General features: G+C 37.2%; 1 protein-coding gene across 1 annotated transcript; it reads right to left on the bottom strand.

Annotated features, from left to right (window-relative positions):
• Positions 1-15304: 15304 nt before the first annotated feature.
• LOC131052806 (blue copper protein 1b-like) lies at positions 15305-16233 on the bottom strand. The gene is made up of 2 exons (XM_057987431.1): positions 16037-16233; positions 15305-15698 (listed from the first exon to the last, which is right to left on the bottom strand). Exons 1-2 carry the CDS (start codon positions 16231-16233, stop codon positions 15305-15307), a joined length of 591 nt encoding a protein of 196 aa, XP_057843414.1.
• Between the last annotated feature and the right edge of the window lie 712 nt (positions 16234-16945).

Here is a 16945-nt window from a genome sequence, read left to right as displayed (position 1 = left end):
TATAGTTTGCATTAGACGAAACATTACCCAAGTAGTGGGAGTTCTTTCTAAATATATGTCTAATCTTGGTAGAGTTCATTGGGATGCAATTTAAATATTCTTTAAATTATTGAAGAGTACTTTAGAGTATTTTTGTTTGTTGAACACACACTAGATGTTGAGAGGGGGGGGGTGAATTGGCATAAACTAAAAATTTCAGATTTCAATCATGCATTAACCAAATCATTCTAGATATGCACATCAAGAAGAAATAAATAGAGAAATCATAGAATATTCACATCAATCACACATGAACACCAAAATTTATACGTGGAAAACCCAAATTGGGAAAAACCACAATGAGTGTCAACTCACAGAATCAATCCAGTATATAGAAATGTTTTACAAAAGAGAGAGATCACTGCTTTGGACTTGTAGACCAAGGATAATTGCTCTTGAGGCTATATACAAAAGAGGACTTGCAAACCTAAAGCTAACTGCAATAGGGTGAGATACATATTTACAGCTTTAAGAAAAAGAAAGTTCTATGTGAATAAAAACATCTCAATATGTTGATCATAGTCACTATTATAGGACAACCTCTGACCTTAAGGAAATATCCAGACTACCATATCTTCTAGATCGTTTCTTCTACATCAACTATCACTTCGACACTACACTTCCATCTAACATAGAAACTCAAATCACATCGACATTCTTACATCAAGTCTCTTACACACTCATCACTGAATTTCTCATGCACACATATTGTACTATCAAATACCATATGCACTACATCTACATTATTTCCAACAAATCATCACATATATATACCAACCTAGAACAAAACATCCTCACCAAGTCGGCCACAAGAAAGATAGTAACATGTATGTATATTTCCAACCTAAGATATACAATCGAACTAAAACATAGGGTAAAAGCACAATGTCGTGTCACACTTTTATAAAGGAAGTGGCCAGCACAACTAAAATTGTTTAACTTCGACTGCATAAAAGTGACATTTCTAAATTGAATTTCAAAATGATGTAAACTTATCAAATATACAAATATTAATGAAATTTATGTATATTATTTTTTTTATTTTTTTTTTTAAATTTTGACAATTGTTTTATATATTCAAAGGCAATTTTTTTATTGCTAAAAAATGTTGAAAATAAGGGGTTCTAGTCAGCATCACCAAACAGAATGAAAACGAACTTATTTTTGGTTGATTTTAATTTTCCAAATAGAGGACATATATATGTAGTGTTAAAAAACAATTTAAATTTTGATGCATTATTTTCTCGTATTAATATTTTAAAGTCAAATATAGCTGAATTTGGCAGTTTTCATTCGACGTCACCTTTTGTCTACTAAATTTATGATAGGTAGTTTTCATTTAGTGTCACCTTTTGTCTTTGCAGCATTTGAATTTGTTGCGTAAGGATGACCATGGGTGTATTTGTTCTCTGAGGGAAAGCTTCTTCCCTTTCATTATCCCTAGTTTGGGCATCATGGTGTTCAGGTATGTTATGTTGTTCTGATATGATTTCAGGGTCAAGTATTTCTTCTTCTCTTTGTTGTTCTTGATAGGCGTAATTTCGATACCTTGTCCTAAAAATTTGTTCGTCAACCTTCCTTAAGTTTTCAATATCAAAGTCTTCAGGAAGCCTAACTCCTTTGCTTGTTAGCATGAGCATACATTTTTCTTTGTCAACTTCAATGAGTCTTTCCATGAGATTTTGGAATGAGGGGTTTTCTTGACTTTCTTGGAGAAGTTCCTTAGTGATCTCTGTATCTCCCAGATTAGTATAATCTAAAGGGTTTGATAATCTACGAACCATACTTGACTCTGGTTGTGATTCTCTTTGCTTGTTTCATTAAGAGTGAGTGATAGCGGGCATCTAGTAGAAGCTTTTTGTGACAAAGGGGATAAAATATTCTTCTACTTGTTCAGGGGTTGGCAGTTTGAGTCGAGCTAAATTATAAGTGATGCAGAATTGTGCAAATAAAGCGGGGTTAATCTTTCCTCCACGATTCAAGTGTTGGTTGAATGTCCCTTTCTGAATGTAAGCTCTGCTTCTTAAGGGTTCGTTGTCAAACTCATTTGATTTTCCTTGAAGATATAATTGCATATGACACAAGAATATGCGATGTGATTTAAAAAGTTGGCGATTAATATAGAGAAACTTATTTTGTTTGGCAAGTTTTTTAGAACTAGGTTGTCTCTTCTTCAACTCATTTTTGTGATGAAGACTTGCTCTTCTCAAAAATACGAGGAGTGGTCATACATGAATGATCAATGGTTTCCTTCGAGGTTTGGATTGAGATAATTTGTTTGAAAAAATCAAGCTTACTTTATCAAGTAGAGGTTTAGATTCGCGCCCATGACAAAGTGTGTCAAATGATATGGATAAGAGTCTCCCGATATGGAAACTCAATTTGACAACTTAAGGTTTTAAACCTAGTATGATGTTTTGTTTGATAGAATGCATTAGATGGCAGACCTTTTGATCGATGTGATGGTACTACCTGATTTTGATTGGATAAATTTTTATCTCTAGCTAGTTTTGGATACAACAAATTTTTGTTCTAAGGATCCTTGCTTGCTTTGGAATTTATTTCTCTGATATTTGGACTCTAATTCTGATAACTGAGTTCGATATAGGACTTGAAAGGGTACTTAAGAAGTTTGATGAATTTTTCTCAAAAGGTCTGATTTGCTCTCTGGTTTTCTGAGTTTTAACCATGCATTAAGCCAAAGACCGTATGCGCTACACAAATCTCCCTATGTGATAAGCTTCTTATGTTACATGCTAACTCAGAGTTTCAAAAATTGTTTTGACTGGGATGATTACGCGCTATTATGTCCTGAATACGCACTATAGTTTAGACTAAAAGCACTAAGTTTTGCCCCCGATGCGCTAGGCTAATGCTCTAAAGTGCTAATATGGTATCCAAAAGTGCTAGTGAAATGTTTACCAGTATGACAACTGTAATGCACTATTTTGAATAATAAAAGAGCTAAGATTTGAATGGTATGCGCTAGATAATGTTCTACCTGTGCTAGGATGTTGCTCCTACACACTAAACTGCCCTGAATGTTCTATTTTTGGCTTTTTCAAAAAATTTCAAAACTTGTTTGTTTTTTATGGATGATTTTCTAAAAACATAACTTGAAAACACAGTATGAAAGAGATAACCAATTTTTCCTATGCTAAACAAATAGTGTATGTTCTGCGATGATGTGTTCAAATCCCTAATGTTTTCACAGATTTGGAAACAAAGAAAACAAATTAGATAGAGTCTTTATTCAAGGGTCATCAACAATACCATAGCCCACTAATCTCGATACTCTGTCAACTCAAATAGTCATGTCACCCCCAAGGGGGTGTCCATTTTTTTGTCTTTTGCCAGAAATTAACTCAAAATGAATTGCTTCACAATTGAGTAGTTATCTTGGGAGATATATGGTGAGTAATCTTAGGGGTGGATTCTTCCCCACCCTTGCACTATGATATTGAAGATGTTTGGATACTAACTCAGCTCAAAGTTTCTAATGCTAAGGTTCATAATTAGGCTTCCTGTTCAGTCTTCAGTGATAAACTCCCTCAGGAGGCTTCCCAACCTTTAGAACAAAGGATTTATGTATCGTAAAGATACTGGGGGAAGGGTAATTACTGAGAAAAACCATTAAAGGGACTTTCATCAGCCTCCACTTTTGATTATAGTGGGTTGAAACACGCGATAAAGTTGTTTCCCACTTAGGTTGTTCCCCTCTCACCGACCATTTAAATGGCTCTCTAAGAGCAACTCGGGAGGGCATGCCTGCTAAGGAATTAAGTACTTGAAATGAAGAAAGCATAAGAGTGGTTTGACTTTTTGGTCATGCACTTAAGGGGAGAGCATATACCTTCCACTTTCGAGACAAAGCACACAAGCTCTATTTAACCTTTCAAAGCAGTGATTTGTTAACCTCTACTTCAAGATTTTCCTCCAACAAACATAGGGTTCTTTTTAACCTTTCATAGCAAAGTGTGCATTTTTTAAATAAACTTTGAATCAAACTTGGTCAACAAAGTATATTGTAATTTAGTCAACAAAAATTCAAAGTCGATAGGGGAAGATCTTACCTTTCTTTTTTTGCCTAAATTTGAAGATGTTCTTTTACCTTTGCAAAAATAAAATTGATCCTTTTAGACACCAAAGGAAGGCGAGGTTCATTTTAAGCTTTGCAGAAAGTAAGTTTGTTTTGCTCTTTTTATAGCTTCCAAAATGAATTGTTTTTTCCTCTAATCTTGCAAGAAAGCAAATATGAATTTATTGTTCTTTTTACCTTGCAACAAAGAAAGATGAATTTTCTTTTAAGCACCAAAAGGAAGTCTGATGTTTATTTTATGTACTCCAAAATGAAATGTGAGGTTTATTTTAACTTTGCATAAAAAGGGAGAGTGAATCTGTTTTTAACCAACTTCTTATGAAAGAAAGTAAAAAATAAATTTTAAAGCTGCTAAACTAACTCCTTCCTCTGCACAAAAAAGATTAGAACCTGCACACAGTAAGTGATCAAATATTAGTGTGGGCCTACACAAGCCTAAAATAATCTTCCTCGATTATAATTTTTTTTCCCTATTTTTTTATGCACTACATTGTTGCACCAATGCGCTACAGAAATGTACAAATGTGTTACAGAACGAACCCTATGTGCTAAGTTGATCCCTAGATGCACTAGAATAATGCTCTAATGCGGTGTGATTTTACTGTTACTAGAAAAAGTGTTATGCACTAGTCTAACTACTCAATGCGCTAAGGTTAGGGTCTAATGTGCTAAATAGTGAGTAACATGCGCTAGAAAATGGTGTATATGGGCTAAACGAAGGCTCCAACATGCTAACTCAGCTTTTCTGCATATGTACAATATCACTCATAAATTAAAAATGATGTTATTTATGGGGTCAGGCCCCATGGTGGGCACCAGAAATGTGTGCGGGAAAAGTGGTGCAATGAAACGTATAATCCAGTTTCTAGACAAGTCCACACACCAATGGTACTCTTGGTGAAAGTTATGGAGCTATGTTGAATAGATCAACTTCCCAAAGGATGTTCCATTGTTCTCTATCTCACATGATGCCTCAAGTCAATGCCTTTTCTCTCAAATCACTGAGCAAAGTCACTTATGAATGACAACTATGAGAATGAGGGATATTGATCAATTTAATATGAATGCATTCCTAGTTATGCATGATATTAAATCTAGTATGAATTAAACTAGCAAGGATATGATGATAAGATAAAAGATTAGTAAAACCTATCCTAACATGATATACTAGTCTAATATGAGAGTGCTCTGATAATAAAAATGCTTCTTAAAATGCTTATTAAGATGATTTTTATTCAAAGAGAGGCTAAATGCTTGATTTAAAAATGATTAGATGTATGAAATTTAGATGCTTATAAAATTGTCTATAAGTTTGATACTAAAGACTTGGATATGAAAATGATAGAAGGAGGGCTCTATTTATAGGAAAAACAAGGCAATGAATGGTCAGGATTGGATGATCTTATCAAGGGCTCGGATTGAAAGCTATCAATCCATGTTTATAATTCTCTCCAATGAAATGGTGACAATTGTCAACAAGAGACTGCTTGAGAGGAGATGAAAGAAGCATTAAATGCTTGAGAAGACATGATGGTTACCCTAGGAGGTAAGAGTTAAGGTTAGGTTAGGGTTATCCATTAGACAAATCTTTTACCCTAGCAGTAAACTCTTGTGCAAGGATTAAAGAGATAACCAAGGTTAAAGCCATGAATGCTTGATGAGACCCTTGGGTTAGATGAAGGTTGAGTTAGGCAAAAAGTCTCTAACCATGTAAGAAGGTTGATTTAACCATTAATGGTTTGGAAGACTTTGGAGGTTAACTTGTTGAGTACATAAAGCCTTTAAGGGTTTTCAAAGACTTTAAGGGTTTGAGAAGTGAATTCCTCTTGCTTAGGGATGTGACAATATTTAGAAGATGTATTAGGATAAATTAGAAGTGATTAGAAGAATTTAGAAGGGGGTTTAGGGAGGCAATTAGAAGATGTAGGAGAATTCAAGTGGATGGAGGGAGATTTTAATTAAAATAAATTACTTTATTTCAACAAAAATAGATGCAACTTGCATAAATACAAGTGGGGGTTTTAAATAAATAAATTAGATTTATTTATTTGCAATGAATAATTTAATTAAATGTAAATTTAATTAAAAAGGGGAAAAAAGAAGAATTAATTAAATAAAGTGATTCATTTAATTAAAGGATATGAAAGACTTAGGTGAACTTAATTAAATAAATTGAGTAATTCATTTAATAAAATAGATGAATGTGAATAATTTAACTAAATAGAGGAATGAGTTTAAAATGAATATTAAATATTCACTTAGGAAAGTGGTCATTTTTATTCATTTACATTTTGCCCCTCTTTGAAGTGACGTGTGTGCACATGTTGATTCAAAAACATTTGTCGGATATGTCATCAAAATTTGATTGATGTGATGTTGTGTGTTGATATGTTGATGTCATGCCCCAAATTTGATAGACGATATTGATGATGCCCCCTCGAGAGATGAATCAACGATGTTAAAAATTTTATGGATTTGATGATCATTTTTAAATTAATTGCATTTTGAAATTTTGACTATGTTGAATGCAGTGTAATTGATTCATCTCCCAAAAAAAATGATGTTAGATAAGGTTAAAAATGAGAAAATGAGCAAAATACATGCCCCACCTACTAACCCTTTTTGACTTTTACCCTATAAAAAGGTAAAAAGTGATTTTATTTTCATCATTTGCATATTTGACCACTTGTGATAGTGACATGTGGAGTTTGACAAAAATGTCGGTTCCTTATGCTTCTCACAGATTTGAGAACATTCATCGATACCAGAGGCCTGCCGTGTATGGTCCACCTGTAAGTCATCTAAATTTTGCCACATTTATTATTGATTTTGTCGATTTTGGTCATGTTTTCCATTTTTTGCTTCCAATTTTGTCGTTTTAGCATGTAGGAGGTCTTGCATAATGCATATGATAAGCATAGTGGCACGTAGGGTTTCTTAGGTAGGGTAGCATCTTGGGTGGTTTCAACAACGCATCACAGGTCTAGGATAGCATATAGGTGTAACAGGTGAGCACGTGGGGAATGTAGGATAGCACATAGGATATGCTAGCATGTGGGGTTGATAGGTTAGTGTGATGGTGAATTTTGCTAGCGCATAGGTCAGGTTAGCACATAAGGTAAAGAGTATAGCATATAGGTGAAGAAGGATAGCACATGTCGAGTGGCCTAGCACGTGGAAGGGTTGCTTTGGCGCATGGGGTAAAAAAGTGGTAGAAATGATTTTGGAGAATGCATTGCTTGGGAAAATAAATGAGGTAGATGGCTTAGGGGTGGATAGGTGCCTACTGAGTGTTTTTAAGGTCGTGCTTGCTATCTTAGTGTCAAATTTTGTCATTTTGAATTTTGCATCTGATATGGATTGCCAAACTGAGTGTTTCGGGATGGGTTTTGAGCCAATGTTTTGCTTGTTGTGATGATGTCCGAGTCTTGATATGATGTTTGAGAGTCTGCTGAAATTGCTTTCATTATGAAGTGCCAAGCTGATTGATTGTTTGAATGAGGACCCTGATTTTCTATTGATGTGGATCTTTGATTTTTGCCTTGCAATATGAAATTGATGTCTGATATAAGTTTCGATTCTTGATTTCCGATATGACTCTTGATATGATGCTTGCAATATGGATTTTTAATTGCTTGCGTTATGGATCGTTGAGATGATTTCTTGATATGGTGCTTTTAATATGGGTTTTGATTTTTGATATGGATTATTGATTTGATTTCGATATGGGTCTTGATTGATTTCGATATGGGACTTCATTTTTGATATGGGACTTTATTTTTGATATGGGACTTGATTTGATATGGGACTTGATTTTTGATATGGGACTTGATTTGATGCTTCATTGTTTCAAGTTGACTTTGTTTTGATTGGATATATTGGATAGATGTGGGAACTGATGATGAACATTTGTTGTTTTGCAGGCACAACTTAGTGTACTTCAATCGCGAGAGTAATTTCCGAGACCATGGTCATTGATTCTGCGGTTATCACAGGCGTATAGAGATGTTATTGAGAGGTGTGGTTTATCCTCTTTATTGGACATGCCTCGGTATATCATTAACTGGGGTTTGCTGACAACTTTAGCAGAGAGGTGGCACAATGACATGAACACCTTTCATTTGGCAATAGGTGAGATGATAGTCACTCTAGAGGACTGTTATTGGATTCTACAGATTCCAGTGATTGTGGCACTATTGCCATATGAGCAGACTAAGGAGGGTGGGACAGAGGCTCTCCACCGGATATTCTATGATGATTAGATTACTGGATACGAGATCCCTTGGCAGGAATTTTTGGATCTTGATTATTCTCCTCTACCCTCTGTTCTAGCAGGTTTCACTGGTGGATTCTTGTGTCCCAACCACAGGTCGAATGGACTATCAATGGGCTAGGGATTGGTGTTGGAGGACATGGTGACACAGGGACGCAGGTTCACTTTGGGGTCTTGTATGTTAGCACACTTGTACAGGGAGCTGCACCAGGTGGTATATCTAGGATATGACAGCTTGTCTGTGGGGGTGACATTATTACAAGTGTGGGCTTGGGAGCACATTCCTGTAGTGAGGCCACTTGCAGATAGGGATAGGCCTATTGGTCAAGCCAATGTGTATGTATATACAAGTATAGTTATCCAACGTAAGCTGGGCAAGCTAGAGAATTGGAGGAGAGTTTTGGATGATATTGATACGGTCATCTGGAGACCCTATATGGACTACGAGGTATGGGTTGAGGACGGGCTAGAGATGCCCTATGTTTATATGTCTAGATGCCTGATTGGGCGGACACCCTTTATTATTGAGATATTTTTACATAGTCATATTTTGTGGCAGTATGGTCGACAGTAGGGGATACTATAGGGAGCTTTCTTATATGCTCGCCAAAGACAAGACGTGCCAGAGTGGGGTCCTACAATAGATAGTGCAACTTTTGTGGAGGAGTACATGCTTTTGGTGGGATAGATATGGGATTACAAAGCTGGAGTGGTGGATGTTGGGATGACGGAGGAGTTCTCAGCCTACTTCGTGGCACATGCAGTGGCACGGATATCAGATCCGATAGAGATGCTTCGTGCCTTTGACGATGATGAGGATGTGTAGCCCGAGAGGCGAGAGGGAGCTAGATAGAGAGAGGAGGAGAGAGAGGAGGTGGAGGAGGGAGGTGGAGATGATGGAGGAGATGGCGAAGGATATGGGAGAGGAGGTGGTAGACGGAGATGGGGAGATTGAGGAGGAGATGGAGGGAGGAAAGGAGATAGAGGGGGAGATGGAGGGAGGAGAGGGAGAGGAGGAGAGATTATATTAGATAGATGATAGGGTGGTGATGGAGGGAGAGGAGGTTTGGTTCTTGGAGTTGGCAGAGTTGGTAGAGTGGGCGAGGTGTTTAGGCGGTTGACCTAGCAGAGGAGATCAGATGTGTTACCTCCATTGGCACCTAGGATAGGGACAGGTGGCGTCACCACTCAAGTACCAGTGCAGATCAGGGTACCATCACATCGTCAGGATTCACAAATTTGAGCATTGCATGTTATAGTGTAGGAGTTACAGGTGCAGATACTAGCTCAACAGCGTCAGATTGCACAGATCACAGCAGAGCGGGACACGATGATAGAGCGCCTAGGTTGAATAGAGGATCATTCAGATAGTTTGGAGAGAGCAGCGGTCAGTGCCCCTATGAGAGACACATTGAGAGAGATGCAGTATGTAGCCAAGGAGGCTAAGTACTATAGGCGTTATTATGAGGAGGTGGTCCCTAGAGATCACAAATCTCCTAGCTATGCTACAGTGGCATCCAGTCCATCCATTCGGACTCATTTCAGGATAGAGAGAAGAGGGGTTATAGGGCCTCCCCATCATGATCCTACTAGTGGAGATCTAAGTGTCGGGACATCTACTACGAGACTGTCAGCCTCAGGAGATAGTCATTCCTGAGAGACTGTCTTTATTGTATTTTGATAGACATGACATCCCTTGTACATTTTGACCATTTTTGAGATATATATGACACTGATTTTCCGATCCACATGTGATGTGTTTATGGATGATGATTTATGCATTGATATGATGTTTCTATGATGATGATGTGATACTTAGATAAATACTCTTGATTTGATGTTTATTGATATGATGATATAATGATAGGTTGCATTATTGAATTTTATTTGTGAGATGTATCTTGAAAATGTATGATAATGATAATGATGAGATGTATCTTGAAAATGAGATGTATGATAATGATAATGATGAGATGTATCTTGAAAATGAGATGTATGATAATGATAATGATGAGATGTATCTTGAGAATGAGATGTATGATAATGATAATGATGAGATGTGTCTTGAAAATGAGATGTATGATAATGATAATGATGAGATGTATCTTGAAAATGAGAAGTATGATAATGATAATGAAATGATACTGATGCAAGATTAAAATGATATGCAACCTAATGAAAAATGATATGTAGCTAAGTTATCACCCTCATTTTCTTGTTGTCATTCCTGTGTAGTCACATGTTTTTGTTGTATTTTGGTTTGTCATCATTAAGATTTTTATATGTTGGAAGTTTATACAAGCATAATGATATAATTGAACCATAATGACCTGAGTAAAACATACATGGATTTTGATATTGCAAGATGGCACAAGCGTCGAGGTACAATTAAACCAAGATGACCTGAGTGTTTCTTATGTAATACAGATAAGAGTTAACCCTTTGTATGTGCAAAGTGGAACAATGTATTCAATGATATGTTTCTAATCATGTCTCTAGACAAAATTTGTCTAGGAGATCTAATGATTCAAAAATTGGAAGTGCAAAATAGTCAAAACTTCATCCGAGATGTAAAAAAATTATCATTCAGAAAATCATCCATCATGTGTATGTTGAATTCGTTAATGGGATCAATGTCTTGTTTTCTCTGTGGATGAGTTGTTGTTGACAGGATTTCCTTAGCATGTTGTGATTCTTGTTTGCCTGTTGTTGTTGTAATTCTTGAAGTCAAAGGAATGTTGCCCCTAGTTATAGATACCGATTGATGTGGATATCCACAGTGATTACCAAGCCATGGTGGGATATGAGGAACTGGTCTTCAGATAAGCAAAGGTAGTGACTATGCTAGGTGTATCCAAGATAATGTTGTGTACAAAGTGTTGGGTGATGGCTATTTAGCTCTAACTTTGGATGCAAAAGATATGAGTAATGATAGATAGAGGAGTTGTTCCCTCACAAATAGCTCATGTTGCCAAGTTTTCACCAATTGTTTTTATTGCACCTTTTTGTTGTTTTTCTGATTTTTTTGTTATTTTCACCTTTTCCATGCATTAGACCACTCAAGTATAGAATTTCTTCAGATGGATGATTTTGGTTGGTTCATCAAGCACATTTCCCTCTGAAGTTGGTAGCTGATAGGCACCTAATCCATAGGTTGATATGATAACATAGGGACCTAACCAGTTAGGTTCAAACTTCCCCTTCTTTTCTCGATCTTGTTGATTTCTGGCATTTTCTTTAAGTACAAGATCGCCGACTTTAAAAATCCTAGGGATGACTTGGTGGTTGTAGCTTCTGCACATGCACTGCTGGTATGCTTTGAGGTGATCATAGGCATGTTGTTGTTTTTCATCTAGAAGCTCTAGTTCTTACAATCTGTTGACATGATATTCCTCATCTAGTATGAGGCCTTTTAAAGATACTCTGAGTGATGGAATTTCTACCTCAATAGGTAAAATTGCTTCTGATCTATACACCAATGAATATGGCATAGCCCCTGTAGGTGTCTTGATGCTAAAACTGTATGCCCATAGTGCCAGATTGAGTTGTACATGCCAATCCTTACTTGCATCGTTTACTATTTTCTTTAGGATTTTCAAGATTATTTTATTTGATGCCTCTACTTGACCATTCCCTTGTGGGTAGTAAGGTGTAGAGAAACGATGGTGGATTTTGAATCATTCACATAGTTCTCACAAATCCTAATTTTTGAAAGGACACCGATTGTCTGTGATGATGGAACTGGGAATGCCATATATGCAAATTAGATAATTGAGAATGAATGAGGCAATCTATTTTCCAGTTATTGTGGTTAGTGGGACTGCTTCAATCCATTTTGTGAAATACTCTGTTGCAGTGATAATGAACTTGTGTCCATTTGAAGAGGAAGGATGGATTTTTCCTACTAAATCAAGTCCCCACTGACATAAAGGCCATGATGTTGTAAATGGTTGTAGCTCCCGTGCTGGTGCATGGATATGATTGCCATGAATTTGGCACTTAGGACATTTCTTTGCAAATTGATAAGAGTCTTTCTCCATTGTCGGCCAGTAATATCCCATTCTCAAAAGTTTTTTAGCAAGAGTAGGACCACTTGAATGCATGCCATAGATACCCTTGTGAAGCTCATGTAAAGAAGATTTAGATTCATTACAATCAACGCAACGAAGAAGAGTACCATATAGACCTCGACGATAAAGTGTATTAGCAGTTAAAGTATAATGGGCAACTTGCTGGATAAAGTTGCATTTTTTATTACGAGATAGTTCAATGGGTAGGGTATTGGTTTTAAGGTATTCATAGATTGTCTCGTGTAAAGGAGAGTCTGAACTAGTTAAGGCATAGATAACATGGGATGCAGAATTGTCATAGGCTGGGGAAAAAAGGTTGCTCCACCAGGAACTCATAACGACTCTGTTGCTCTGGCATTTGTAGTAGTGAAGTGATAGTGGCCATTGCATCAGTCGCTCTGTTGTCCAACCTTGCTATTTGTTCGAAGGTGATGTGTACAAAATACTATTTGAATTCATCTACCATTCTTATGTATGGCAGCATCTTGTCATCCTTTGTTTGATATTTATTATTGATCTGATTTATAACCAGTTGGGAATATCTATAGACTTTCAGTTCTATGATTCTCCATTCCATGACCATTTTGATTCTTGTGACTAGGGCTTCATACTCAGTGATGTTATTGGTGCATGGAAACATGAGTCTATATGATCTTGGAATGGTGTGTCCTTCAGGGGTGATGAACAAGATGGCAACACCTAAGCCATGTTGAGTTTGGGAGCAGTCAAAGTACAAGGTCCATTGCTTGAATGTAACAGTAAGGACATCCATGTTTGGAAATTCTACCTTCATTGGTTGCTTATCTAGTAGTGGTGCTTCAGCTAATTTATCTCCAATTACTTGTCCTTTCACTAATACATTTGGGGTCAAATTCCAACAGAAAGATGGAGGTTTCCGACGGACAAGGAGCATTGTGTGAAAATTTGATTTTTTTTTTTAAAATGCCCGTGTTTGTCGAAATTCCAACGACCTCAGGCATTTTATTTATTAAAAAAAACATGACGCACTTTCATTTTGAAAGCAAACCGGCCGAAGCAAGCGGTGACCGTCTTGCCTCCCTGGCCCCCTCGCCAGAGCGATCTCTGCACAAGCAAGGTAAGTGTAGCGTCCTAAAATTGTGACACTTGCAATTTTGACTGCATTTGGGTCTTCACGATGGCGACACAACACTGAACCTGAATGGAGACCTCGAAACTTGTCCACAACATCAAAAACTGCATTTTTCCAGCACCCTGCCTGATCCCTCCTTGCACCCTGTTGTCCCGAGAGGTGGGACCAGGGCGCCCAGTGCCCTGGTCCCCCAGGACCATGGCGCCCAGTGCCCTGGTCCCTGGCCCTATTTTGGGCCCGGTCTCCTATGGGACTTTAGGTCTTTTTGTTTGCAAATTGGAAAATAACATTTCCTGGTCGGCCTAAGGTCGGGAAAATTAGTCTATCAACCCTAATTGACAAGTATATAAACTACTTTTCCTCTCTCATTTTGGTAAGAGGAAAAAAAGGCGTGGAAACGATACTCAAACATTCAAGCATTCAAGCATTCAAGCATTCAAGCATTCAAACATTCCTTCAAGCAATTGATCATTCTAAGTCTCCATTCAAGGCTAAGTGTTGCATTCAAGACAAGGATTCAACCATTGAAGAGGAGATCACATGCTACAACATACAACATACAACAAACAACAACATCTATACCTTCACATATAAGGATACAAACATCCTTACAACAAGGTACTAGTACTTGTTTTACATTACAGTCATTTACATTTACAGCATTTCTCATTTCTTGGTTAATTCCAAAACCGGGGTTTGACCTAAGGGCAAACCCCTAATCCATAACCCCCCCAATCATCTTCGCTTTTTTGTGTGTAGGTTGCAAGTACGTGGCTGAAATTGAAGATCTGGAATCCTTGTGCAGAGACGAACAGATCCCCCTTCGTTTCGCGGATTTTTCGGAGGACCGTGTGCACGCTGGGCGCCATCGTCCTGTCAACTTTTGCTCAAATTTGTAGGACAGTGCCGTCTCGACATTTTACTACTAATTCCAGGTCCGCAGCTTCATATCATATCCCTATCTTAGCTTATAAGCGAATCTTTCTCACTTTCTAGCTTAATCATTCTATCTACATTCTTTACAAAAGAGGGTAGCCTTGCTGTCTTAACCCTTGAAACTCATATAGAATCCAATCTTGCACTGCATGGGATTGGATCTTATGGGTTTCAACCCCTCTTTTGAATGTAAAGTCCCTCCTAAGTGAAAACCATCAACCCTAGTGAATCTCCCTTCTCTCTCCTTGGAGTTGGGGAGGGGAGAACAACTAGGGTTCGATTTTTCCGCTTTACAGTAAGGTTTTTTTTGCAATCAAAGGAACTCTTTGTTTTTCAATGAAGGGAAACTAATTTTTTTTCGCAATCAAGGGCAACTGGTTTTTTTTGTGAATTAATCCATTTTGTGCATATCCTACGATCTTAAAATTCCATGAAATGACATCTCTTTGAGGTATTTCGTCATACAATTCACATGCCGTGTGTATGCTACCCCATTTTGTGATTTTTGTTATTGGAGCATTTGCAACTAATTTCTAACAAAAAACCCCCTTCGACTATGCTTTGATGGATGTCCATACCTTGTTCCAAAGCTCCTATTTTGGCACACGTAGGGAGGATGCTGGCAAACATTGTACAAGATACATATATATATGTTCTTAATCAAACAAAGAGTTGATAAGCTAAAGCATGGCATAGATAAGCATGGTGATAACAGTGCCACAAATGGAGAGTGTGAGGTTTATGAGAATTGATGGAGGGCAATCAGATAATTGCCTTCATGATGATGTGGGCCCTTCAGCAATTACCTCCTTTATTGCCCCCTCCATCAAATCATCACTAGCAGAAGCAACAATATAATGCTCCATTCCATCTGATAATAAATCTAAACCCAAATCTTTGGCCACATTGTCAAGCCCATCTGAAACTACATCAAAATTGTCAGATTGGCCATTGTTGAGTCCATCAGATAAAACATTAATGTGCACTTTCATTCCACATTGACAGTCTTCTGCATTTCCACTAGTAAAATATATGTCACCCATTTCAATGAGTGGGACTGCATCAAGCCCTCCATCATATAGCTTGATTGGATTGCTCACATCACAATTCTCAAACTCTTCTCGACTCTTCAGCTCCAATACACTTTGTTGAGAGGAAGCATAAGTAAACCTTGTCAAATGTCAAAATGTAGTTGTTTGCCATCATTTTTTTGGGCACAAAGGCCAAACTTTATCTAACCTAAAATTTTCATTAGAATAAAGATCTATTCTTTAAGTTCTCCACAAACCCAATTTTGACTGCCATAAGTTGATTAAAAGAGCTACTCAAAAGAGATTGACAAGATCTAAAAGTAGGCACTCACCATGGCGTAGGGCATGGTGAAAGATCCAATCTAATATCTACAGATGGGATTTAAATAGATATGAAAGAACCAATAGCATCCATACATATATAACCTATAAACCCTAATCAATGGGCTTACTAAAAATTTTGAACAAATTTATAACAAGGGAAGGGCAATATTATAGAGATTATCTCCAACATGGAAGATCTTGCGGGAAGCCCATCCTTTGAAATCTGACACAGGATCCCATCCTCTATCGTCCCCCACCACATGCTGATCTACTGAACACCCCATCATATTCATGAAAGTGAATCCCATCACCATGAAGATCAAGCAATAAGTAGATGCACTTGGAGCCATCATTGAGATAAACATGATTGTATTTCATGAGGATTTGAACTCAATAATATGTAAGATTCTCCCAAGGATGGATGGACTATACACTTGAAAGGTAGATGATTAAGGATGATGACAACGTGAATTTTCCTTAGAATGATAGGGTTGATTTTCCTAAGAACAAGTAGATTCATGTAAACTAGAGGATACAAATTTGGACAAAATAATGGAAGGAGACTAAAACTAGATGGATTCACCTAAATGGGAGTGTAGTCATCTAAGGATAGGAAAAATTCACCATTTGCGTAAGAAAGATGGATAAGATAAATGATTTATGTGAAATAGATTCACCTAAGAGAAAGTAGATTCACATAAGGATAGGTGGATTTTCCTAAAGATGAAGGGATAAGACTTAACAAAAAGAGGACTTAGGATGATGATAAGGAGGATTCATTTAAGGATATGGTATATTCACCTAAGGTATAGTGTATTCTCCCAAGAATATGGAAAAATTATTGATTGGTGGAATGACATACTAGATCAAGGAATGATACAAGGGTAGATTCACCTAAATATAGGGTAAATTCAGCTAAAAGGGTACCCATGAGATTGTGGTACTAAGTACCTATCTATGGATGGTGTATTTGGATACAAGTATGATGAAACCATGCTTGTGTATGATGAAACAAAGTCTAGATCTCTATTATAGGTCCAACATAATCTCTATTATTTGAGA

Source organism: Cryptomeria japonica, chromosome 6, assembly GCF_030272615.1.
Source record: "Cryptomeria japonica chromosome 6, Sugi_1.0, whole genome shotgun sequence".
NCBI classification, from domain to species: Eukaryota; Viridiplantae; Streptophyta; class Pinopsida; order Cupressales; family Cupressaceae; genus Cryptomeria; species Cryptomeria japonica.
The sequence above is the reverse complement of the archived record's forward strand: the minus strand, read 5'-3'. Positions and strand labels throughout refer to the sequence as shown.